This window comes from Mixophyes fleayi, chromosome 2 (assembly GCF_038048845.1).
Source record: "Mixophyes fleayi isolate aMixFle1 chromosome 2, aMixFle1.hap1, whole genome shotgun sequence".
Lineage (NCBI taxonomy): Eukaryota > Metazoa > Chordata > Amphibia > Anura > Limnodynastidae > Mixophyes > Mixophyes fleayi.
Genome location: NC_134403.1, coordinates 122,947,977 through 122,973,706, shown reverse-complemented (window position 1 = coordinate 122,973,706; position 25,730 = coordinate 122,947,977). Strand labels below are relative to the sequence as shown.

Here is a 25,730-nt window from a genome sequence, read left to right as displayed (position 1 = left end):
GTCTATACTACAGTCCCAAATTCTATGCGGAGGGAGTCTCGTGGCCTCCTGTTCACAAAAGACATCGGATAAGGTTTGGTAGGGTTCAGGTAGAAGTGCCAAGCGTAATTTCTTGTGGCATTTGGGACTTCCCTTGGGAACCACCTTTGGAAGACCATGAGTAAAACAATGTTGCCCCCATGATAAAATATGATTGGACTGCCAGTCTAGGGTAGGGGAATGGAGACGAAGGCACGGAAGTCCAAGGATGACTGGATTGGTAGATATCTGGATTACGAGGAAAGAGATATTCTCCTGATGGAGTGCTCCAATCTGGAGAAGGAGAGGAGTGGTACGTACCAGGATGGATCCCTCAGGAATTCTTCCCCCATCGATGGCCAGAAGGGATTTAGGTTGTTCTAAAGCTTGTGTGGGAATGGAGAATTGCTTTACCAAAGCAGCTGAAATGAAATTCCCTGCGGCTCCAGAGTCAAGGAGTACGGACTGAGAGAAGGTATATCGTCCTGACTGTAAAGAAATGGGAATGGTAAGGCAATCATTACTACAAAGAACTGAGGGAGACTGAGTAAGGAGGCCCAACGACACAGCTCCCGAACACATTAGGCCCTGTCGTTTCCCGGACGTTTGGGACAGGAACTCAGAAGATGGCCGCTCTCTCCACAATATAGACACAACTTGTTTCGGAATCTCCTCTACCTTTCTTTGGCCGACAAGGGGTCCTCCCCAATTGCATCGGTTCTTCGGAAGGAAGAACACGTGCTTGGAGCTAAGCGAATCATACTGCGCCGAGATTGTTCCCTCTCGGAATTACGCTCCTTGAAACGTAAATCAATCTTAACGCAGAGGGAGATGAGATCATCCAGAGACGTAGGGAGTTCTTGAGATACCAGCTTGTCTTTAATCCGATCCAAAAGACCCTGCCAGAACGTAGCCACGAGAGCCTCGTCATTCCAACGGAGTTCAGAGGCCATAGTTCTGAAGTGGACCGCATACTGCCCGACAGACTGGTTTCCTTGGCGAAGACGCAATAAGCCGGTAGCGGCATTAGACACCCTTCCCGGCTCATCAAAAATCTTCTTAAAGGTGGACAAGAAGGTGGAGAAATTATGCAAAATGGGATCATTCCTCTCCCATAAAGGGGAAGCCCATGCTTAGGCTTGACCAGACAGCAGCGATATCACATAGGCCACCTTAGCTTTTTCGGAAGGAAAATTCCCCGGCAGCAGCTCAAATTAAATGGAGCATTGGATCAAGAATCCTCTGCAAAATTTTGGGTCTCCATCGAACTTAGGCGGATTACGTATCTGCAATTGAGAGGAAGAAGCTGCTGCTGCAGGCAGGGGGTCCAGGGCCGCAATCACCGGTGCAGGAGGTCCAGTAGCCACCAAGGTGTTTTGAATGATGTCCAACCGGGTAGATAAACTCTGGAGAAATTTTAGAAGTTGCTCTTGGTTAGCCTCTTGCTTCTCCATTCTTCCCACTAAATGCTCCAGTAGTTTCTTTTGCCGCTGAATCCATAGACAGAGCTAACTGTAACGGATTAGCTGGATTATGTACTATTCTTGATTAGCGCAGGCTTACCTGAGGTGCGGAGTCTAACGAACTCCCCGGTGTTTACCAAGAACCGCCGCAAGGCGTGATGGGCTTAGCTGCCGGGAGACGCAGGTATATATATAGACTAATAATAAACCGAATACTATCTGCTCCTGAATTACAGTGTAACAGAACCAATATGAAATTATATAAATAACTAACTGTTGTAATGCGAGTGTGTGCGTGCGTATTTTACCGTGCGATCGCATCACGCCACGTAACACGTGGCGTACACTTCGCAATACGCACGGCAATATACTTTCGTTCATCCAATTATACGACTTCAACAGTCCACCCTTTGATACTATAATAAACTATCACCTTAAAGATGTTATAAGCAGGATCTCAGTACCACGTTTCATTGTTATGTAATACAAATCCCCTTTGGTGTATGTCCACGCTGTTTATAGATCTGAACAAGTTATCATAAGAGAGAGTCTTAATCCTCTAAACGATTTCTTTTTTCTTTTTTTTTTAAACCGTACACTTCTGGAGCTTGGAGATAACCTTTTATATGCCCTTCAAGGGTGCAATAAAACACTTAATACATTATTTGGAAAGGTACAAGGTACAGTAGAACATGTATCAGCTATACAGAATTCTCTACTACAGTTCTTCAAGTTTAACAGGTTCTTCTGTCCAACGCATGTCTTTAAGCTCAGAATACATTTAAACACTTCATGTTCATCAATAGCATCATCCTATGTCTATCAATAATGTCATATGCAATCTCCTTCAGCCTGCGTTAAAATACACACTTCTAATAATGTCATGAGTTCTTTTCATCAACACTTGTGGGCGGGCTATTGTCTGTTCGTTCTTCCCAGTCTCCCAATACTCAGATTGAACAGTGATCGGTTTGCAAATCATTGGGAGACTTCAGACTAAGGGACCTAGGTGTCCTACTTTTTCCCTAGTGACCTCCCACCTATAGTTCGGGTACCTCAAGAGTATTTAGTGGAAAGAGAACTAATCCTACTTGATATAATCACTGAGGCACGTGTGAGCACACCCAGCACTTTGTTTGGTCTAAAACCTTACCCTCCCAAGAATGATAATCATTCTCAAGGATGCCTGCTCAAGTCCGAATATTACTGGACTGGCATCGCTGGGTGTATCTCTTTTCTAGCCATGGGGTCACCGTAATTACGGACGTAATGCTACTCAGACAATAGCCCCTTGCACTTTCTCCAAGCTCCAAGGTTTCTAAATTTTCCTTTACCCCTGAATTGAATAGAGTAATTGACTGGACTGATTATGCTACTAACTTCTTCCTCCCCAATACCTCCTCATCATTACCTGAACCAGTCTCTGTCACCTGCTAATAATCAAAAGAATTAACCGCCCTGAGAAGAAAATGAAATGAGAGAACACAAAACAGAAAAAACTACAACTTCATGCTGGACAACAATCTTAGCCTTTGGCTCAGGTGCTACTAACTGCATTCGAGGCCTTCCAGTACAGACTCATGAGTGCCCTTGGACCCTTCTCTGAGTGTTGGCCCCTCTGCAGTGGGTGGAATGGGCACCAGTGTGTCTCTGCTACCCTTGAAGCCTTGACGCTGGTAGCCTACACCTGGTACCTGTCTGTCAAATAAACTAAGCTTAAGAAATTTCTGCTCCACAGCTTACTCTCCTGATCCAACATCCTGACAGTTAGTGTGACCTTTCAGGAAACAGTGTTTTGGACGTTCTTGGTTGCTGTCTCACTATTTACCTTCTGTCAAGGTCTAACCTAGCCTCCCAGTTACAATCTCATCTCACGAGGGGTCAAGAACATTTCAAAAACTGACAGGTTAGGAGTCTGCCCAGGAGTGATCTTTTGGTAGCGGGAAAGGACTAGTGGCCGAAGCTATCAGTCACTTCAATCAAGTTCCAACTCTTATTCTATTCAATTCGTTCTACCGAGTACCATTACTTTATGTTCACACTGGTTTATGGCTAATTGAAAGTATGTGATTTGTTACCACTACTCATACATTATACATCTATTATTAATAACATGAATAACCCTATCATCTATTATAACTCTAGGACTATCACATTGAATAACAAAAGCTTTGAGTATGATACAGTAATACATTAGACACATTTCAATACACCTCTACCCAGACATATTTCATTGGTACACCAGTGTATACTTGAGGATCCTGCATGGTGGTAATTGGATGATGTGTATTTGTTTTACCTGGAGGAAACCCATCAGCAGGAGGGATATGGGATGGCTCTATTGGTCTACCTTGTCCATCTCTCCAGAGTCCACCAGACTCCTCACCACATCTCTTCACCTTCCAGACAGTTTATCCCTCAGGTAACACAAATCTTCCTATATTAACCAATATGTGTATGCGTGCATGTGTGTGTGTGTGTTCACATTTTAAAACTAAAACAATACAACGAAAAACAAAACAAAACATAGATTTGTTAACTGTCACATACAACCCTGCTGTCTATTTGACAGCTATGTTCGCCCTGGTGTGACAGCCATGTATTGGTCGTGTGTGTAAGTGTGGACGTTACTAGCAGCTACTTCAGTTGGTAACTGTGTCACTGTATAAAGTCCTCTATGTAGTGTCCTAATCATGTGCTGGTATTGCTATACAACGATTTCTCAGTCCCCTCAACATCGCCCTCTAGACTAGAAAATGCTAAAGACCAATGTATATCAATCGATTTTCCCTCTGCCAACTCACATGTCATTCTCAGTACCTCATATTCAGCTACTTGACTAGGTGGGAAAGGCAAAGGGGTCTATTTCTATAACACTTTCTTCAAATATAACAGTATCCAGTACATGTCTGTCTAACAGTGAAAAATATAAAACACGAAAATTCTACATTTTCTAGGGTTTCACATTATGTCGTATCTTGTAGTAAAAATCCTACTCCAATGTTCTATACAGAGATGCATATCTGTATGCCTAACCTCTAGCATTCTTCTGTCCTCCTGTCCTTCCCACCCTTTGTGCATCCATATAAAGGCACAATTTTGTACAGGAGGCACGAATCATAAAACACCAAAAAAAAACAACAAACCAGATATGCAATCTTTAAAACATGAATTGTATTTCCACAACAGAACCTTTCTGCTTAAAAGTCAGCAGTTTCTATACACATGAAAACAAAACCCCTGACTGTTTCTGTAACTTATGTCAATCTAGTATGTGTATCTCTGAATTTGTCTTATGTAAAAAAAATAAAAATATGTTTTAGCCCCATTGTTGAGACTGTGTCTGATTTTATCTCTACAAGAGCAGAGAGAGAGAGGAGGGGGAGAGAGAGAGAGAGAGAGAGAGAGAGACTAGTGTTTCTGTAAAGAATGAGAAATAGGAAAGCAATGAATGATGGGAATACAAAGATTTGAATACAAACATACATGTAGAAAGGGAGATTTTTACAACAAAATGACAGCTGGATTGGACTCTGACTCTATGGGGAAATGGCTGTATTCATTCCACTGCTCCCCTTAGCTATTTGCTAACTATGACCCCTCCCCATACTTGACGAGGGGGTCTTAACAGTGCAATCCAGTGTCGTCCGTCATTTGTTCATTAAGAACTCGGTATCTCATTGACTACATACCTTTTCAACGGACTTTTCTAACTTATGATAGAGAAATGTAAAAATTTACTCTTAGTGACTCATATTTTCTCTGAAATACATAAAACAATATCTTGGAGCAAAGTATGTACATATTTCATTGTTGGATAATGATTCTCAGCCAAACAAATTATCATGAGACACTGCAGCCTAAAACAAAAGAGTGTTCCAATTGTCTATTGTTAATTTGTCTTTCAAGAGTGATTCTTCTATTTCTCTATCTCCCCTTTTTATCACTAAGTCTATACTCCTTTTGTGTCCCCTTTACCTGTGAGAAGAAAGACAAGATAGTTATCTTAAAAGAGCAAACAAAACAAACATTTCTATTCTTTGCCATCGGCCAGCGATTTAGGAAAACAAACATGTGACAACATAAAACGAACAAACAAAATCAACAAAGATTACCTTTTTAAAGCCGTTCCCTGCACACTAATACTTACCACAGTTTAACTCTAGAGTCGGCTATATTTCTCCCCCAGAATATTAGTTGTTACAGAGTGTGCAATCAATTGTAGGGGAACCTCTGAGAGAAGTGTACGCCTCCTTTGTGGATGTCTATGTGATTTCCAACCCAGGTATCCATTCTTCTCTCTACACAGTTCCTACTCATGTGTCCCTTCTTACGGCAGTAGAAACACATCCCTGTCATGTCTGCACAATGTTTTGCTAGGTGTCCTATTTTATTGCATTGAAAACACTTCCTCAACTCATGTTGTTTCTCTTCCTTTTTACAATCTCTTGCGAAATGGCCTTCTTCGTTACACTTAAAACACCTGATTTTTCTATGTTTCTTATTATGTGGGTTGTATGCTGGTGGTCGGGTGTGCAGTCCCTCTAGTGCTGGGATACTTACCATCATTACTCTATCACTTAGTGTCTCTTTCTGTTTATTCATACTTTTATCATGTCCTATAACTGACTCCCTGAAAGCACTTACAGTGATTCCTCTCCAGTTTGGTAATGAAGTTTGCACCCTTTTTTTCAAGTTTTCCCTGAGTCCACCCATTAGAACGTTAACAGCAACCTCTCTGTAATCTTCATTATCTTTTATGTTTGATACCCCAGTATATTTGACCATCTCCATCAGAGCCCTGCAAAAGTAGTCTGTTGCATTTTCACTATCCTTTTGCCTGATAGTAAAAACTTTACTCCAGTCCACTATCACTGGAAAATATATGGCCAACCGTGTGATTATTTGTCTGATATTGTCCTGATTATCATCCTCGGTTAAGGATTCATCCTCCTCCAACATACAATCCTTAATGAACTTTTGTATATCAGTATTGAGAAGAAGACAGGTCTTCAATAATACTCGCCAATCGTTATTAGTTGGGTCGTACATATTACCATAATATCTAATAAACTGCTGACATTTGGCCAAATCTTTCCTAGGATCAGGGAAATCAGACAAAATTGAAAATGTTTCAGACCTAGTGCATGGATCATGCTTTGCTACATGTTTTAAGGGAACATCACTATTCCTGTCTGCTTTCCCATTGGGAACTGCTGTTGTGCAGACAGGATGTAAGTCTACCAAATCACTAAAACTAGTTGCTGAAATTGCTGCTGCAGTACAATGGATGTCTCCCCCTGTGTTAACCTTTTCATTATTCTCACCCTGGTGGGACCGTTCCATTTCTTTGTCCTGAAACATTACTTTTAACAATACTTAAAACAACATACACGTTACTAGTTACAGTTTTCACATTTTTGGTATTGGCTGTACTTCCCGCCCCGACTGAATTTATCGGGGGCGTGTTTGCGCTCAGTTCGCCATGCTTTGCAAAGCACACTTCCGGAATGCTTGTTTCCGGTACGCTTACTTCCGCTGAACACGTGTTTTTCCTTACACTCACTTCCGCTGTGCTTTCGCTGCTCTGCCACGTGCTACCTTCCATTTGCCACGATTTTAAACACTGATTATGTGCATTTCTCACTTTCGTTGACTTAATCAACCGTACTTTATCTTTTACGTTATTTAGTACCTCTGCATTAAAACTCCCTATTGTTGGGAAAGGCCTATCAGAGTCTTTGGTCATCTTGACCCACGTGTCACAATACACAGTTGCGTATGCACCATATTTCTTACACATGAGACATCTCGCTGAATCAATAAGGCCTTCTTTAGGCAGTAAATTGGCCATCTCTAGCGTATGCTTAGCACCCATGTTGAGCAATAGGGTTCCAGAAATATAATACAATATCCTGCCACAAAATAGGGTTCCAGAAATATAATACAATATCCTGCCACAAATTTCAACACTACCGCTAGAGATATTTTACCGGCCTGTGGACGTATTTGCTACAAGCCGCGTCCACTCGCTTCCTCTTGTATTAAACAAGGACCCCTAATACAGAAATATCAATGCGGACTAAGGGGTTATCAGCTTCCTGATCACCCCTGACTCTCCAACAAAATCTGTTGAGTTTATTACAACTGGTAGCATCCGGTAAAGTCAATTACCAGCCTTACCAACGTAATTCCTCCCCGTTGCTCCCAAGTCGCAATTACGGCTTTCAATATTCTGCCACCATATCGGGTCCCAGAAATATCCGTGCCGTGCGGTGCAATTGCAACGCTTACAGATACTAATTATCAGTAAACGATGCAATTACCCTTGGGTGCACGTCGCAAAAACTTATTCAGTTTCCGCCCCCCGGTATACCTGCCTTGTATACCGTATACCAGTTGGGCACCTGCCTCGTCAAACAGCAACTGACACTCTATTTTGCAATAGATAAACCCTTAGTGTATTTAAAGTCAACAAATCACACGACATACACCTTTTCTGCGCAGAAAATAAAAGAATTCCCAACAATAGTCATAATGTCCCAGAGGTTTTCACAAGTGATTTATACTATGTATGTATAACTATCAAACCGATTGTTTAACCACGTGGAAAATCTACCGGAAGTTCGCGTACGCACAGCAGGAAATACACATACGCTCAGCAATGCAATACACTTTAAAACATAAAACGACAATAAAAAGAAACATTTTTCTTTCTTGTCCCTAGATTCTAATTAGCGATCCTTCAGTCTATGCAACAACGGACATTCGGTTTCGCAACACACAGTGAACCACAGGTATTAAACGCATTACGTTCTTTCCTGCTTTATGAGACGCGTCCATCAATCCACCCTTTGTTGAGGAACCGAATATCGTAAGCGTTGCATACCTGCCGGTATCGTAAGCGTTGCATACCTGCCGGTAACGTAACTCCTAACTCACGAGCCCCCAAATTATTAAAGTAATTCTATCGTTTTAAAATAAGCATTGCCCAATCAATTGTATGTGTGTCCAAAGCACAAAGTGATTTATTTTAGCAGATGTAAATAGTCAACAATTCAATACATTATTATATTATGATAAAGTACAGTACAGCACAGCCAATACCAAAAGATAAATACATACCAAATGCAATTGCATGCGCTCGCATGCGCACCCACGGGACCCGATGGACAGTAATCTGTTTAGAATACTGTGTCAGAGTTGACTGAGGCCCCAGTGAGATGCAGCATATATATACAGTCAGTGTTTCATTGTGAACAATAGAGATGACGTAGATTGTTTCTATAGGTCCAGATGTTGGGTGGGTCCAGGCCAGACAGGTAATAGGTTGATTCAATCTAAGGAATCCAAAGGTGGGGGTCTTCTCTCCAGGGGGTCTGCTCCTTTCATAGCCAGTATCATATAAAGGTTTACTCTCTAATATCAATAACTAAAGTATGCAATGTGAGATCTCTTCGCCGACTGCACCATACAGCTGCTGATGATTAGGGCTTCAATATGATATCAGGCATGACACCTTTCCTATTACCTAAACCTTTAATAACACTACAATGTACATATAATCACTATATATATATATATATATATATATAGACTAATAACAAACCGAATACTATCTGCTCCTGAATTACAGTGTAACAGAACCAATATGAAATTATATAAATAACTAACTGTTGTAATGCGAGTGTGTGCGTGCGTATTTTACCGTGCGATCGCATCACGCCACGTAACACGTGGCGTATGCTTCGCAATACGCACGGCAAACCAATATTAAACCAATATACTTTCGTTCATCCAATTATACGACTTCAACAGGTTCTGGATCTTGCTTTTTGCCCATTACACAGTTGCTCCAGGGTGATATGGCAGACATGCTTTTACAAGCTCTTGCATCGCCTCGTTATGCATCATTCTGTTTGAATAATCTTTGGATTTGGCTTTCCACAAACATGGGTGAGCATTGTAGGTCCCAATAAAACCCTTTATTAGGTCAGCATTTGTGTTCTGTCCGGAAAGGACATTGGAACAAAAATATTGAACGGTATGACCAACCTAATGAGGCAACAATCGTCCATTTGGGCAAACTTTCGACCATCGTGTGACTGACTCGACTTTCGAACAAGCAGTCTTATGTCGGCTGGTTGAGCCGATTATTGGGCAAAAACCCTGTAGTGTGTACCCAGCTTTAGACAGGTCTAATTCCCAGTGTAGATTATTAAGGAAAATTTCTTGGAAGCCAGGTATCTTAGATAAATAGTCTATAATCACAGCAAGATAACAGAACCACAGTGCAGTGTCATGCATGCATATTCATAAACAGCATCAAACAGTTATGAGTGTGAGTGAATTAGCAGTTTGTGAGATGTCAATATTGTAGGAGATAAATGCAATTAAATATCAACTAGACATTAGCATTACATACAAATGTGTGATATAAAGGTTTCATAGCAATTTAAGTACCATTCTTGGATTGTTAGAAAAACAAACAAAGGAACATTTCATTACTAAAGTCCAAGCAAAAAACATGAGGTGCCTTATCGAGAGTCCTTGAAATTCCCACAAACTCCAGTCTCTCTGGAGACACTGGATCTTGTAAAAGACTAATTCACCGATACAACATGTAAGAAGAATATGCATCACAAACAGTACAGACTTGACATGATGATTTCACTACAAGCTTACTATTACCTCTTAGCTTGCCTCATCAAAATAATAATAAATGTAAATTATTAATTGGTACAGATGATATATTATTTAGAGTAACAGTATATAAGGACTAAAATGTTTTAGACAAAGAGTTTTTATTGTATACATGTGAGGATCCTTGAGGGATCATGAGTTTTGTTGCCATTTTTGTTTTTGTACGTGAACTCATATTGGACTATGCTGCAGCATTATGTGGATACGATGGTCTAGAAAGAAAAATAGTGTAAAGCTGTTATTTCTTTAGTAAACATTTACTTTGATTTGTGTTTATCTCCGAGTCTATTATTATAGCAGATGCTTGGTGGCTTCAGGTCATTTTGAAAGGCATCACAATATAATTCAGTGTTCAATGCAGTGACCCCCTTTTTGCCTCTTGATTGTTTTTAATACTTGTCAAAGGTGAAGAATCAGCAATACTTTATACATTTCTTAATTTCCTCAACTTTTACTTTACTCAGATATTCTGTGATATCTGATTGGAAAAAGGGTCAGCACGGTTGTACTTTGTGAGCAGTAGAGGCAGAGGGTTATTTAGAAAGCTGCAAAAATATAGATCCACAGCGCATTTATTTCTTGTGCTAATTTGCCTATTTGTAGTGTGCATACAAAGGTGTTTCTATGACCATTTGCAGAAATGCGGGTGAAAGGCGGGAATGCGCAAGATGGAGAAAGTAAAAATGCAGGGGCAAACGCAGGATTTGTAGAGGGGGGTTTCCACACCACGCCGCCAGTGGGCATGACCAGCATGCATGGGAGCGTGGCTATAATTATAGACAGCGCTTGGCTGCTCTCCAACTCTTCCTATCCCCATAATATACATGGGCAATGCTGTGTGCACTACTGTTAGGTGCATGCAGCTCTCCCTTTTCAAGCAGAGCTGTGTGAAGCGGGGGCAGGGTCCAGCCACCTCAATTCTACAGTGCACCAGGCTTGGAGGGGGTTTCCAGGCAATAGGAAACCCTCCCTCGGTTTGCCTATGAAATGGCACCTTACAATTCTGCCCATCACTTTGGATCACCTTCTCAATTCAGCTTTTACATTTTCCCTTAAAATGTTTGTTCAAGGCTCATTTCCATCTTTAATAAATTATAAATGTAAGCAAGCACCTAGAATGTGTTACATTGGTGTCTGTATGCATATAATGCACTTTTAATATGAAGTACACTTGATTTGTGCAGAATATGCTGGCACAATGATGTTTAAAAATAAGGTCTCTTTGTGCAGGTAAAGCTCTCTGGTCACCCATTAAACCAGAATAACATCCCCACCTTAATGCACACTTTAAAGCTATTAAAGCTAATTTAAATAACTTATCCTATAGTATCCTATAGTATGAAATCTTAAATTTAGCATGTGGGCCCAGAGGTAGATTTTGTGCATCTAGCTTATATCCAGTAATCTAAGCCTCAATCCATCAAACTCCTCCCATCAAAAGGAACAACATTTTAAACCCTTCAGCCGCCGCTGTCTTGATACAATAAGCCATGCCCCTACAGAGCCGCCATCAGGGGATACAGGGAGTACAGCAGTACAGGGCTCCACCAGGTCTGGGCCCAATCACTTAATAGGGAGAGGGGGCCTCTACAATCAATTAAGGGACATTGCAGGCTCCATTATTAAGCAGCAGCTGATCATGAGGGCTAGGTTGTTTTGAAGCCTCATGCTGTATGTGGCAGCGGGTGCCCTTGTAGGCAGCATGTCCACCTCCACTCCCTTTCTGTCAGGGCCCCATGGCTGCCGCCAATTACTCCAGTCCCAGCCCCCCCAGGTGCACATCTTCCTGAGAGAGGTGCCCGTCTCCTGGACAGAGAGCCACGACAAGGCAAAGAGGCTCCCTGCAACATTGTTGATATGCAATTAATAACGTCACAACGCTGTCAATGGAGAGTAGTCAAATGGAAACTACAAGAAGTGTTGACGTAAGCAAACTACTACAGGGGTTAGATAGAAACTGGAACTGGGGGGGGGGGCAAATGTTAGGTAGAGGACAATTTAAAAATGGGGGTGGGTTGTATGTCCCATTGGTAAAGGGCCCTGCAAATTCTGGTGGCAGCCCTGTGCCTCTAACTATATAAATATGTGCATAACTCTCAAAAGTGGCATTTGTGCTCTGGGGCCACAGTTTTGTAGTTTTGTAAATTACTCTTAGTATGTACACACAACAAATTCTGTAACATTCATTACAATTTTTTTTTTTCATTAATATTATGCATTTTACATTTTGATCCATGATACTATAAAATAAATATAATTTATACCTGTAAAAATGTTTTCTGTTGAAAATGTGCAGCAAAGCATAAATCCACCAGCCATGCAGAGAAGAGCTCCAGCCCACCCTACAAACAGTGCTGTCCCCAACTCATATCTGCAAAAGAAGAACAAAACATGCACAATGTGAAACAGTATTTTCTCAAGAGCCTGTAATCCAGAAAGTTCCAAAAACCAGTAAGAAAAATATGTTTGATGCAATTTGGTGCTAATGCCATGCAAACTAATGTAAGTGCCACCACCAAAAGTCACTAGAAAAACACCTTTAACTTTGCATTGATTTTACTGTGCTCAGTGCTAAGTGTAGTCTGTGAAAGTAGCTGTCTTTATTTTGCCCAAACATATATTTATGTCCTGCCCACCTGTACTTAGCAACCAGATTGTTTCAGGAGTTATAATTGAATGCACCCTGCATCCATCATAACCGATCGTGTATCTACAAACCCCATGGTCCATTGGAAGTTGCATAAGTCATTGTACCTTTTATCTTTAAATTTTAATAGCTTGTTACTTTTTACTCTGCTGTGAACAATTATTATGGCTAAGTAGCTGATAGTGTTATACTGTATGTACCGTAGTTAACATCATCCAGGCAATTTGAATCAAAGGAGCATTTCGGGAAGCAAACAGAAACATATAGAAGAAAAACATGCAATAATATTAACAGAAATAAAAGCAGAAGGAATTATTACTCTTGATAAGTCTGAAACCTAGTTTAATGTGGTATTTTATAACCATGTGGTTAACCACACATAATATTTTAATCTAGAGTGGCACTGCACCAGACATTTATTTTACTTCCTTTACTGCTTGCATATCATTCTTTTTCTGAACTAGACAATAAACAATTACATTATATACAATTTTCTTTGCTCTTCCTATACAAAGAACAACAAACTCAGAGAGCTCATCATTACAGCTCCCAGACAGGTGAGGCAAAGATTACAATACTAATGTAAATTAATATAAAACACTCTTTTAACACCTTCACATGGGCCTTTATGTGCAGTTCCTCGGTAGCAAAGGCCCGATCTTCTTATAGGTCAATGGTCTTGTCAGTGTTTAGTAGAGAAAATGAAAGAAACTTTTCACTTCCCTGCATTATATCAGTGTCTGTAACCATTCTAGGAATAACAGTTGTTCTTGTTATCAGAGACCATGTAGAGGACCATGACCAATTTGCACAGGAAACTTGAAACAATAAATTAATTGACATTGGCCAAAAACTAAAGCTGGATACATACTAATGGTTTTTCACCTAATTATCGTGCCAATCACACTATAACCGACTGTTAGGTCCGATATTGCATTAGTGTGTAAGCATTTACTGAGCGACGCCGGGGACGGAGGACTGCACTGACAGTGCTCAGCAGCATTGAACGGGCTGGGGACGCCCCCGCCCCCGGACCGATCAATAATGCTGCTGAGGACTTTGAAGGGCCCCCTGGATGCCCGAGGCCCCTGGGCTATAGCCCAGTTAGACCTCGGGTTAATCCGGCCCTGATTGTCCTGCTGAAGAAAGAAACCATTTTTCCACAGTTGCGGCCGTTTCTTTCTGACTCTCTCAGCTTTTGCAAAACTTCCTTATAATAATGCTGATTAACTGTTGTGCCTTCTGGAGCCCATTATTCCAAAATTACACCCTTGATATCGAGAAAAACCAATGAGCATTAATTTGAATTTTGACTTGTTTTGAGAAGCTTTTTTCATTCTTGGTGATGATGGTGTTTTCCAGTGGATTGACTATCTTTTGGTTTCAGGATCGTACTGGAAGATCCAGGTCTCATCACAAGTGATTACTTTATGAAACAGGTTTGGATCCGTGTCAAGTTGCAGCAGAATGTCAACACAACATTCCTTGCGACCTTCTTTTTTTGCTCTTGTGTTAGAACATAGCTTTTTTCTGTATTCACAAGTCATACATAAACACCTAGATGTGGAAAGTAATTTCTAACCAGGAACCAGACCCTGAATAACATTCTCAGACTGAAATGAATGTTCAATAACTTAATAATACAATAAGTATTATTTTCTAGTTTTAGAATCTTGGAAAATGTCACTATCATATCTGTGTCAGACGCCGTCCCCGCTGATTCCCTGTCAGACTGGGAACGGACGTCTGATCCCCCCGTCGGCTGCCGCGGACTTCCGGATTGCGGGCGCATGCGCCCTGGCCTCAGTCCCGTTGCTGGACAACGGGACGCTGCTTCAGTTTCCGCCTCCGCTCTCCACCAATCACCTCTGTTTGGATTCTATTTAAACCTGCCTCTGGCGCCATTAGGGTGCCAGAGTAACAGGTTCACCACCAGTGTTCCTGGCTTCCCTATTCCTCCACACTCCTGAGTATTCTGATTCCTGATTACCTGTTGTGACCCCGGCTTGGCGACCATTCTACTCTTCTGTGTGACCCATTCTGTACTGTGATTTCGGCTTGGCGACTATTCCTTTGGTTTACCCTTTTGTACCTGATATTCCTGATTGCTGTGACCCGGAACCGTCTGACCCCTCTACGCTACACTGGTAACTGTCTAATAGGACCGCGACCTGTGTGCTCTCTGCTGCGAAGTCCAAACCTCCTTGCGGGGGTCCCTGGTGAACACCAGGGGTACTTTAGACTCCGCGCCTGTTTGACCAGTGGCACCAATACCGGTTAGTGTGTTATTATCTTCAGCCTCATAGGCCTACAGCGTGACAGTTTACTCTGGCCATGACTGACGGTACCGGAGAACCCTCATCCCGAGACCTCCTCATCCATTTAGGAGTACGGGTAGAACGCCAGGAGGCCAACCAAGCACAACTCTTGCAGTGTTTACAAGGAGTGATTTCCCGTTTGGATGCCCTGAGCACTTCTCAGGCAGCAGCCCCAGTTCCTGATCCTGCTCCGGCCGCTGCTCCACCAAGCGCAGTACTTGCTACCTCTAGAACACTACGGATTCCAACCCCAGAGAAATACGACGGTAATCCCAAAGGATGCCGTGGATTCCTAAATCAGTGTTCCATCCAGTTTGAACTTTCACCGGAAAACTTCGCATCTGAGAGAGCTAAGGTAGCCTATATTATTTCCCTCCTGACGGGACAAGCCCTAGCTTGGGCCTCGGCACTGTGGGAACGAAGAGATGGATCTCTCCTTCATTCTGATACTTTCATTGAGAACTTCCGGAGGGTATTTGATGAACCTGGTCGTGTGTCCTCGGCTGCATCCAGTTTGTTAGCTCTTCGCCAAGGTTCCTTAACTGCAGGTCAATACGCGGTTCAGTTTCGTACCTTAGCCTCAGAATTAGGCTGGAATGATGAAGCTCTCTCCGCCACCTATTGGCAAGGCCTGTCAGACCCTATCAAGGACGCACTGGCTTCGCAAGAGCTTCCATCCAAGCTTGACGACTTGGTCTCTTTGTGTGTCAAGGTAGACATTCACCTTCAAGAGCGCTCTCAGGAGAGGGTTCAAGGTCGTCGCACTGTGCGTTTGGCTCCTCGTTTTCAATCTCCAGCTCTCCCGGCGGAAGAGCCAATGCAAATTGGATGCTCTCGCCTGTCACGGGATGAGAGAGAACGCAGGATCAAGAATCGTTTGTGTTTGTACTGTGGAAAACCCGGCCATCTGCTATCTTCCTGTCCCAAGAGGCCGGAAAACTTCACCGCCTAGGCAACACCAGGGAGGTTGTTCTAGGTTCATGTCTCCATTCTTCCTCTCCTTCCAAAGATAACAGTTTTCTGATGCCTGTCACCCTCACATTTTCGGACTCTTCCCTAAATTGTTCTGCTTTTGTGGATTCCGGATCTGCAGGAAATTTTATCTCTGCCACTCTGGTGTCGAAGCTTCACATACCCTGCACTCCATTGCCGCAACCTCTGGTTCTTACTGCAGTTGACGGTAACCGTGTCAGCAATGGTTCCATCACTGACACTACTGCTCCAGTTCAGTTGCAGGTAGGGGTTCTCCATCAAGAGTGGATTCAGTTCCTGGTTTTCCCACAGTCCGTTAACTCCATCATTTTAGGGCTACCATGGTTCAGGAAACATTCACCACAATTCGATTGGGCTCACGCTCAAGTTACCTCCTGGGGCTCCTCATGCTTCAATCAATGCCTCTCGAAAATACTTCCTCCTAACCAACTTCCTCGTCTCTCTCTGGACTCCCACCTCAAACTACCAGAGCCGTATTTAGACTTTATTGATGTGTTTAGCAAGACCGCTGCAGAGACTCTCCCTCCACATCGAGCATGGGATTGTCCTATTGAGATAATTCCCGGCAAAACTATTCCCAAAGGTAGAGTCTATCCTCTGGCTCTCCCTGAGACTAAGGCAATGTCTTTATATATATCAGATAACCTTCAAAGAGGATTTATCAGAAAGTCTACCTCGCCAGCAGGAGCTGGATTCTTTTTTGTAAAAAAAAAAGACGGCTCATTAAGACCGTGCATAGACTACCGCCGTCTTAATGATATTACCATCAAGAACCGCTATCCGCTCCCATTGATCACAGAACTGTTCGACCGGATTAGAGGAGCCAAAATCTTCTCTAAATTAGATCTCAGAGGGGCCTACAACTTAATCCGCATTCGAAAGGGCGATGAGTGGAAAACGGCATTTAACACCCGTGATGGGCACTATGAGTACTTAGTCATGCCGTTTGGACTTTGCAATGCCCCCGCAGTGTTTCAAGATTTTGTCAACGAGATCTTCAGGGATCTTCTGTATCAATTTGTGATTGTCTACCTGGACGATATTTTGATATTTTCATCTGACTTACATGTTCATCGTCTCCATGTCAAGACTGTTCTTTCTCGTCTCCGGAAACATTCCTTATATTGCAAGCTGGAGAAATGCCTTTTTGAGCGTCCACAAGTTCCATTTCTAGGATACATAGTTTCTGGCACTGGCCTGCTGATGGATCCGCAGAAAGTGAAGGCCATTGTCAACTGGCCATTACCTATTGGTCTCAAAGCTACCCAATGCTTTATCGGCTTTGCTAATTATTACCGGCAGTTCATTAAAGGCTTTTCATCCATTATCTGTCCTATTACAGCTTTAACTTGAAAAGGTGCCTGCAGCAAACCATGGCCTGTCGAAGCCATATTGGCCTTCAAAACTCTTAAAGAAGCATTTCTTTCGGCCCCTATACTCAAACAGCCAGACCAGAGGAGACCGTTTTTTATTGAAGTGGACGCTTCTTCAGTCGGGATTGGAGCAATACTTTCCCAGAAATCTGCTTCAGGAACATTAGAGACTTGTGGATTCCTGTCTAAGAAATTCTCTAGCACTGAACTAAATTATGGAATCGGTGACAAGGAATTATTAGCCATCAAGATTGCCCTTGAGGAGTGACGTCACTTACTAGAGGGTGCCTTACATCCCGTCACGGTCATGACAGATCATAAAAATCTTACTCATCTCCAGGAAGCACAATGTCTTAACCCCCGTCAAGCTCGTTGGTCTCTTTTCTTTGCCAGGTTCCAACTCATTCTCACCTTTCGTCCCGGTTCTAAAAACTCCAAGGCCGATGCTCTCTCCAGGTCCTTTGATAATGATGGTATTCTCACTTGTTTAGACAACAAAATGATTCTAAATCCAATACAAACAGTGGCCATTACCAATTCTTCAGTAACCTCTCCCCCTCCAGGGCGTTCATTCGTGGAACCTCATCTCCGCTCTAAACTACTATGTTGGGCTCACGAGTCCAAATTTGCCGGCCATGCCGGTTACAAGTGAACCAAAGAATTTCTCTCCAGATATTATTGGTGTCCTAAACTGGCTTCAGATGTTCAAAAATTCGTATCTGCATGTTCGGTTTGTGCACGCCACAAGGTGCCTAGACAAAGCCCTCCTGGTCTTCTCCTTCCTCTGCCTATTCCGGATTCTCCCTGGACCAGCATTACGATGGACTTCATCACCGATCTCCCTTTGAGCAATGGCTACAATACCATCTGGGTCGTGGTACACCGCTTTTCAAAAATGTCACACTTCACTCCTTGTAAAGGTCTCCCTTTAGCCCCTAAACTCGCAGATTTGTTTCTAAAGAACATCTTCCGTCTTCATGGATGCCCTCAAGAGATCATCTCTGACAGAGGAGTACAATTTGTCGCTAAGTTCTGGAAAGCTTTCTGTAATAAGATCGGAGTCAGTCTCAAATTTTCTTCCGGATATCACCCCCAAACTAACAGACAGACAGAACGAGTGAATCAAGACTTGGGGTGTTTCCTACGGTGTTTTGCTTCTGATCATCAAACGACATGGAAGGATCTTCTGTATTGGGCCGAATTCGCCCACAACAATCTTCTACATTCCTCCTCTGGGCGTTCTCCATTTTTCATTATCTACGGCAGACATCCCACTCCTCCTCTCTTATCCGAAGCTCCTTCTTCTCTAGTACCAGCGGCTGATACTCTCATCCATGACTTCTCTCAAATCTGGTCTCAAACCAAAGAAGCACTGTCTACTTCTGTACAGAGACAGAAGAAAGCGGCTGATCTTCATAGAAGAGTTGCTCCAGTACTAAGGGTAGGAGACCGTGTTTGGTTGTCTACGCGCAACCTTCGACTTCAAGTTCCATCCATGAAATTGGCTCCTAAGTTTATTGGTCCCTTTTCCTAGCACAGTCATCAATCCTGTTTCCTTCAAACTTACATTACCTCCGTCTCTTAAGATCCATAACACATTTCATATTTCATTGCTGAAACCACTGATTCTCAACAAATTCTTCAGAGAAACTGCTCCCCCTCTACCTATTAAAACATCTTTAGGGGATGAATTCGAGATCGAGAGAATTCTGAAGAGACGTTTCTTCCAGCGCAAACCTCAGTATCTAGTACACTGGAGAGGTTACGGTCCGGAGGAGAGATCGTGGGTCTCAGAAGCCGACCTTCATGCTCCTTGTCTCCTTGCAAAATTTCTGAGGAAAGGCAATCCTTCTCTGAGAGGGAGGAGGGGAGGGGGTACTGTCAGATGCAGTCCCCGCTGATTCCCTGTCAGACGGGGATCGGACGTCTGATCCCCCCATCAGCTGCCGCGGACTTCCGGATTGCGGGCGCATGTGCCCTGGCCTCAGTCCCGTTGCTAGGCAATGGGACGCTGCTTCAGTTTCCGCCTCCGCTCTCCACCAATCACCTCTGTTTGGATTCTATTTAAACCTGCCGCTGGCGCCATTAGGGTGCCAGAGTGTCACGGGCACTAGGAGTCTTTGCCCAGAATATCACCAGATGATGGACTTACCAGAGTAATATAGTTGGTAATATGGTTCTCTGGTAACAGGGTGACAACGGAACAGGAGAAACAGCAGATGGTGAGAGAATGCTTGAGAAAAGTCTATGACTAGCAGCACTGGTAATGAGTAGATGAATGTACACGAGGAACCAGATGGACAAGGAAACGTGAGGAAAGTCAGTGGTCTGCGTATAGCAAGTTGTACCACTGCTATAGTGAGAAGGAATGTCCAGGAGTAGCGAGGAGGTAGTGAGAGTCAGCGGTCTGCGTATAGCAAGTTGTACAGCTGTCTAGGTGAAGGAATGGAATCCAGGTGAAGGTAGGTAACAGGGAAGTCAGTGGTCTGCGTATAGCAAGTTGTACCACTGCTTATGTGAGAGGATACTTGAAACTGGTGTCACAGGGAACAGGAGTCAGTGGTCTGCATCAGCAAGTTGTACCACTGCTATATATATGTGAGGAGGGGCACGAGGAGATGAATGTAATGCAGAGTATACACGGGGCACACAGAACTTGATCCCACGATGATATCCACAATACAACGATAACTGACCAGCACTGCTTAAGTATACAAAGTCACAATAACTATCCAGGCAATAGGAAACAAAGTCAATGGTAACAATAGCCTCAGTGGATAGGAGACTCCAGGGAGGAGAACACAACTCAGTCCAGATGGATATGCAATACACAAGCAAAGTCAATGAGAAGTATGCATACCGCGATTCAGGAGAGCAGGCTGTCAGAGAGACGGGCAGGGATACCTGAACGGCTGAAGGCCGGCAGGAGGAGAGACCACTGGAGGGTGGAAGCGGTAATCAAGTTGGTGCAGCGCACGGCAGGTAAACCAGAATGAACGAAGCAATACTCAGGAAGCAGTAGTAAGTGGAACTGGAAACATGAAGAACACGGGAGAGTTGAGGCGGTCTGGTATCCAGTAGTAGAGATGGAAGCAGCGGAGCGCTGACACGATGAACACAGGAGAGTTGAAGTGAGCAGGAACTCTGTAGAAGCAACGGAGGCAGCGGATAGGAATCAGCTGAGTGCAGACACGATGAACACAGGAGAGTTGAAGTGAGCAGGAACTCTGTAGAAGCAACGGAGGCAGCGGATAGGAATCAGCTGAGTGCAGACACGATGAACACAGGAGAGTTGAAGTGAGCAGGAACTCTGTAGAAGCAACGGAGGCAGCGGATAGGAATCAGCTGAGTGCAGAAACGATGAACACAGGAGAGTTGAAGTGAGCAGGAACTCTGTAGAAGCAACGGAGGCAGCGGATAGGAATCAGCTGAGTGCAGACACGATGAACCCAGGAGAGTTGAAGTGAGCAGGAACTCTGTAGAAGCAACGGAGGCAGCGGATAGGAATCAGCTGAGTGCAGACACGATGAACACAGGAGAGTTGAAGTGGTCTGGAAACCACAATAGCATTAACAGGAATCAGCAGGAGCTGAATACACGAGGAAACACAGGAACACCTTCAGAGGCTCATGGGGAATGAGACTCCAAGATCAGGCAACCAGGTAATGATCACAGGTGGTTTAAATAGGGAGGGTTGCCTGATCATCCAATCAATAAAAAGCAACAGGTACTGAAGGCTTGAAAGGGCTGCACATGCGCAGACCCTCAGGATGGCGGACGGCCACGGTTCCTGAATACACGGGAAGTGGCACTCACAGTCCGGTGAGTGACACAGAGTAACAGGTTCACCACCAGTGTTCCCTGCTTCCTTATTTCTCCATACTCCTGAGTATTCTGATTCCTGATTACCTGTTGTGACCCCGGATTGGCGACCATTCTACTCTTCTGTGTGACCCATTCTGTACTGTGACTTCGGCTTGGCGACTATTCCTTTGGTTTACCCTTTTGTACCTGACATTCCAGATTGCTGTGACCCGGAACCGTCTGACCCCTCTACGCTACACTGGTAACTGGCTAATAGGACCGCGACCTGCGTGCTCTCTGCTGCGAAGTCCAAACCTCCTTGCGGGGGTCCCTGGGGTACGTTAGACTCCGCGCCTGTTTGACCAGTGGCACCAATACCGGTTAGTGTCTTATTATCTTCAGCCTCATAGGCCTACAGCATGACAATCTGTTGTGAAATTCTTATTATTTTAAGACTAAATATGACTTCACTAACTATAATCTTTCTATTTGAAGAGTTATCTGTTTCTAAGTGACCAAAAAGCCAGATGTCAACATTGCCTGAGGGACTGAAAACAACAGACGCCATTTTCATCCGAGACAGAGACAGAGCTTATTGCATATCGTAATTGATTTATTTTTGGAACATTGTATAATTGTATTATCCTTTATATACATTTGTGAACCGTTTTTCATTGTTCAAATGGTATGAAAGCTTCCCTTTGCTGACTATTGGGGGAGATTTCAGTATTGAAGCTCCATGCCAACATATTGGCTTTGCTGCGTAAATTCAATCTTAAAATAATGTTTTATTAATTAAATGTATTAATTTTCCCTTTAGGAAACTGGATTGGATAATCAATTATTGGTCTTTATTAACACATGTGTCCGGTCAGGCACAAAAGGGTAGTAAACATTATCAAAGAAAGGATGAAACAGAAAAAAGACAAAAGTCAAAAATAAACCAAATGCAGTCAAACTAAATGAAAAATAAATACAACAAGCAAACAAACAACTATGATAATTTTTACAAGTACATTTAGGTTTGGGTTCTTTTATAATTAGGTAACGTATTTCTGTAATTATTTTTCATATGCAAATATTATATTCTTAGCATGTCCATGTAAAGGTTAGATCAGTATATATACAAGATAATTTGTTAGTGGGATATCAAAATTTAACCAGCAGTGTTACTTATGGTCACCTAAAGAGCTGTGTTTTATTTTAGATATATAAGATCAGAAATATTGCATGAAAGATCTGAAGCATCATTTGGCACATTCTGGATTAAAATGTTTTACTCCAGATGTCCCTTTTCCTTTTTTACATTGTCTACACAAATAGGCGTACAGGTAGTGAGGAAAAAAAATGGAAACGACAATATCAAGTCACTTAACAGGGTTTTGGGCCACCGCAAGTGGCCAGTACAGCCTGTATGCTTCATGACATTGGGCCTGATTCATTAAGGAAAGTTAAACAAAAAAGTGAGTACGTTTTCTTACTTAAGTTTTCTGGACAAAACCATGTTGCAATATAAGGGTTGCAAATGAGTTTATTATATTGCACATAAGGAAAATACTGGCTGTTTTTTCATGTAGCACGCAAATATTGTATAGCTTATTTGTACACTGAAATTTAAAGTTGATCTAGGACATGTACTATTCCAACTATAAATCTGCCCTCAAATTTATATTTACCTCCCCCTCCAATGCAACATGGTTTTGCCTTACTTACTTACTTTTGCTTAACTTTCCTTAATGAATCAGGCCCATTGCGTTTACCAACATCTGGAATTGTGCAGGAGGGATGCATCACCATTCTTTGCAAGAAAGCCACTCAAATGACGCCTGGTTGATAGCGCTTGTTCCAGAATATCCGTTAAATGGTCAATTGGGTTTAAATAGGGTACAGATAGGGTGACTGATAAGGCCATGATACATGGATAGACACACTTGTGTAGTTTCCTGTTATCTCAAGCAAAGGCACTTAGATTTGCTCTTTGGAATGCACGCTCTGTTTGTAACAAACTTACCTCCATACATGACCTCTTCCTCTCAAACAACTTCAACCTTATGGCAATAACAGAAACATGGCTCACGCAATCAGACACTGCCTCACATGATGCCCTTTCACATGGTGGTCTCCATTCCACCCACACACCCAGACCTGAAGGCAGACAAGGAGGTGGGGGTTTGACTACTTCTCTCCCCACCGTGCATGTTCACAGTTCTACCAAATGTCCCTTCACTCACATTCACATCTTTTGAAGTACATACAGTTAGGATTTTTAACCCGTTCTCTATGCGTGTTGCTGCCATCTATTGCCTCCGTGGACCTCACCAACAATTTCTTGAACACTTCTTTGCATGGCTCCCTCACTACTTATCTTTTGACATCCCCACCATCATCATGGGTGATTTCAACATCCCTATTGCTAATCCACGTTCCAATGCTGCTTTAAAACTGTTCTCTCTAACCTCCTCACTTGACTTCTCCCAGTGGATTGTATTCGCTACTCATCAGGATGGCCACTGTCTTGATCTTGCTTTCTCTAGACTATGCTCAGTTTCTAATTTCCGTGACACTCTTTTCCCCCTCTCGGATCATCACCTTATTAGTTACTTGCTCACTCCCAGTTCTTTAACCTCCCTGCTGTCAAATTCTTCCAAGCCTCCTCCCTGCAGGAATATTAACTCTATTGATTTTCAACAGTTTTTCACCTCTCTCCAACACCTTCTCTCCCCAATTCTCCTCCCTCTGATATGGCAGTTTCTCATTTTCACCAAAGCAACTAGCAACTGCCCTTGATCAAGTGGCTCCAGCGACTCTTCATACTCCGTGTAAACTTCGTTGTCAACCGTGGCACACTAAAGTAACACGAAATCTACAAAAACTTTCTCGTAAAGCTGAACGTCACTGGCGTAAATCTAGTACCTCTAATGATTTCAATGCATATACTGCTATCTATCACTACTATCGAAGTGCTCTGGACACTGCTAAACAAGCATACTTTCACTCTATCATCTATGCTCAGGCTTCTAACCCCAAATGCCTTTTTAACACATTTAAATCTTCTTCTTCTCAATCCTCCCACTCCAAACCCTCCAACTACCATCAGTGCCCAGGATCTTGCTTCCTATTTCAAGGACAAGATTGATAAAATCAGGCTTGAAATGGTATCATCTCCCTCGACTAGCAATCAGCTCAATTCCTTCCCAGCATCCTCTGACACCCTCTTTTCATTTGATCCCATAAATGAAGATGAAGTTTCTACTCTCTTCTTATCTGCCTATTTCACCTCCTGTCCTCTTGATCCCATACCCGCACAAATTGGTAGGTCCCTGTCTCATGTGCTCATTTCACCTGTAACTAAAATCTGTAATTTATCTCTCTCTACTGGTATCTTTCCATCACTATTCAAACACGCAGTGATTACGCCTATTCTAAAAAAAATTAATTCTGACCCAAACTCTCTCTCAAATTACAGCCCCATCTCTCAGCTCCCATGCCCATCCAAACTTCTCGAGCGAATTGCTTACATTCGCCTCACATGTTTCCTTTCTGCAAACAACCTATTGAATCCTCTTCAATCAGGCTTTCGCTCTTAACACTCCACAGAGACTGCGCTGACCAAGGCTGTCAATGATCTGATCACAACTACAAATAATGGTGATTACTCTCTTCTAATTCTCCTGGATCTCTCTGCTGCATTCAACACTGTTGGCCACTCTCTCCTCATACAGATGCTACAATCCCTTGGTCTTCAAGACACTGTCCTATCCTGGTTCTCATCCTACTTATCAAATTGCTCTTTCAGTGTTAATTTCTCTGGAACAACCTCCACTCCGCTTCCTTAATCAGTTGGAGTACCACAAGGCTCAGTCCTAGGTCTTCTGCTATTCTCTATCTATACCACTTCTCTAGGAAAACTAATAAGATCCTTTGGATTTCAGTATCATCTCTATGCGGATGATACACAAATTTATCTATCCTCTCCTGATCTCTCACATTCTGTGTTGTCTCGCGTTACTGACTGTCTTTTCTGACATTTCATCTTGGGTATCCTCTTGCGAACTCAAACTCAATCTTTCAAAAACAGAATTAACAATATTCCCACCCAACAATAGAAGCTTACTGGCTGACATTTCTATTTCTGTTGACAACATGACCATAAATCCCACCCCGCAAGCTCGCTGCCTAGGTGTAATCTTTGACTCGCAACTATCCTTTGATCCCCACATCAACTCTATATTTACATCATGCTGCATACATCTAAAAAACATTTCCAGAATACATACATATCTCACACAAGACACTGCAAAAACTTTAATTCATGCACTCATCATCTCCCACATCGACTATTGTAATTTCCTCCTTACTGGTCTTCCCAAAATCAGACTCGAGCCCCTGTAATATATTTTGCATGCAGCGG

General features: G+C 42.8%; 1 protein-coding gene across 1 annotated transcript in view; it reads left to right on the top strand.

Moving 5' to 3' along the window:
- Window positions 1-219: 219 nt before the first annotated feature.
- Window positions 220-25,730, top strand: part of LOC142140578 (cilium assembly protein DZIP1-like) — a 79,970-nt gene continuing 54,459 nt past the window's right edge. The window contains exon 1 of the mRNA XM_075198285.1: window positions 220-331. Coding sequence (XP_075054386.1) covers window positions 220-331 — 112 coding nt within the window. The remainder of the gene's footprint in view (window positions 332-25,730) is intronic.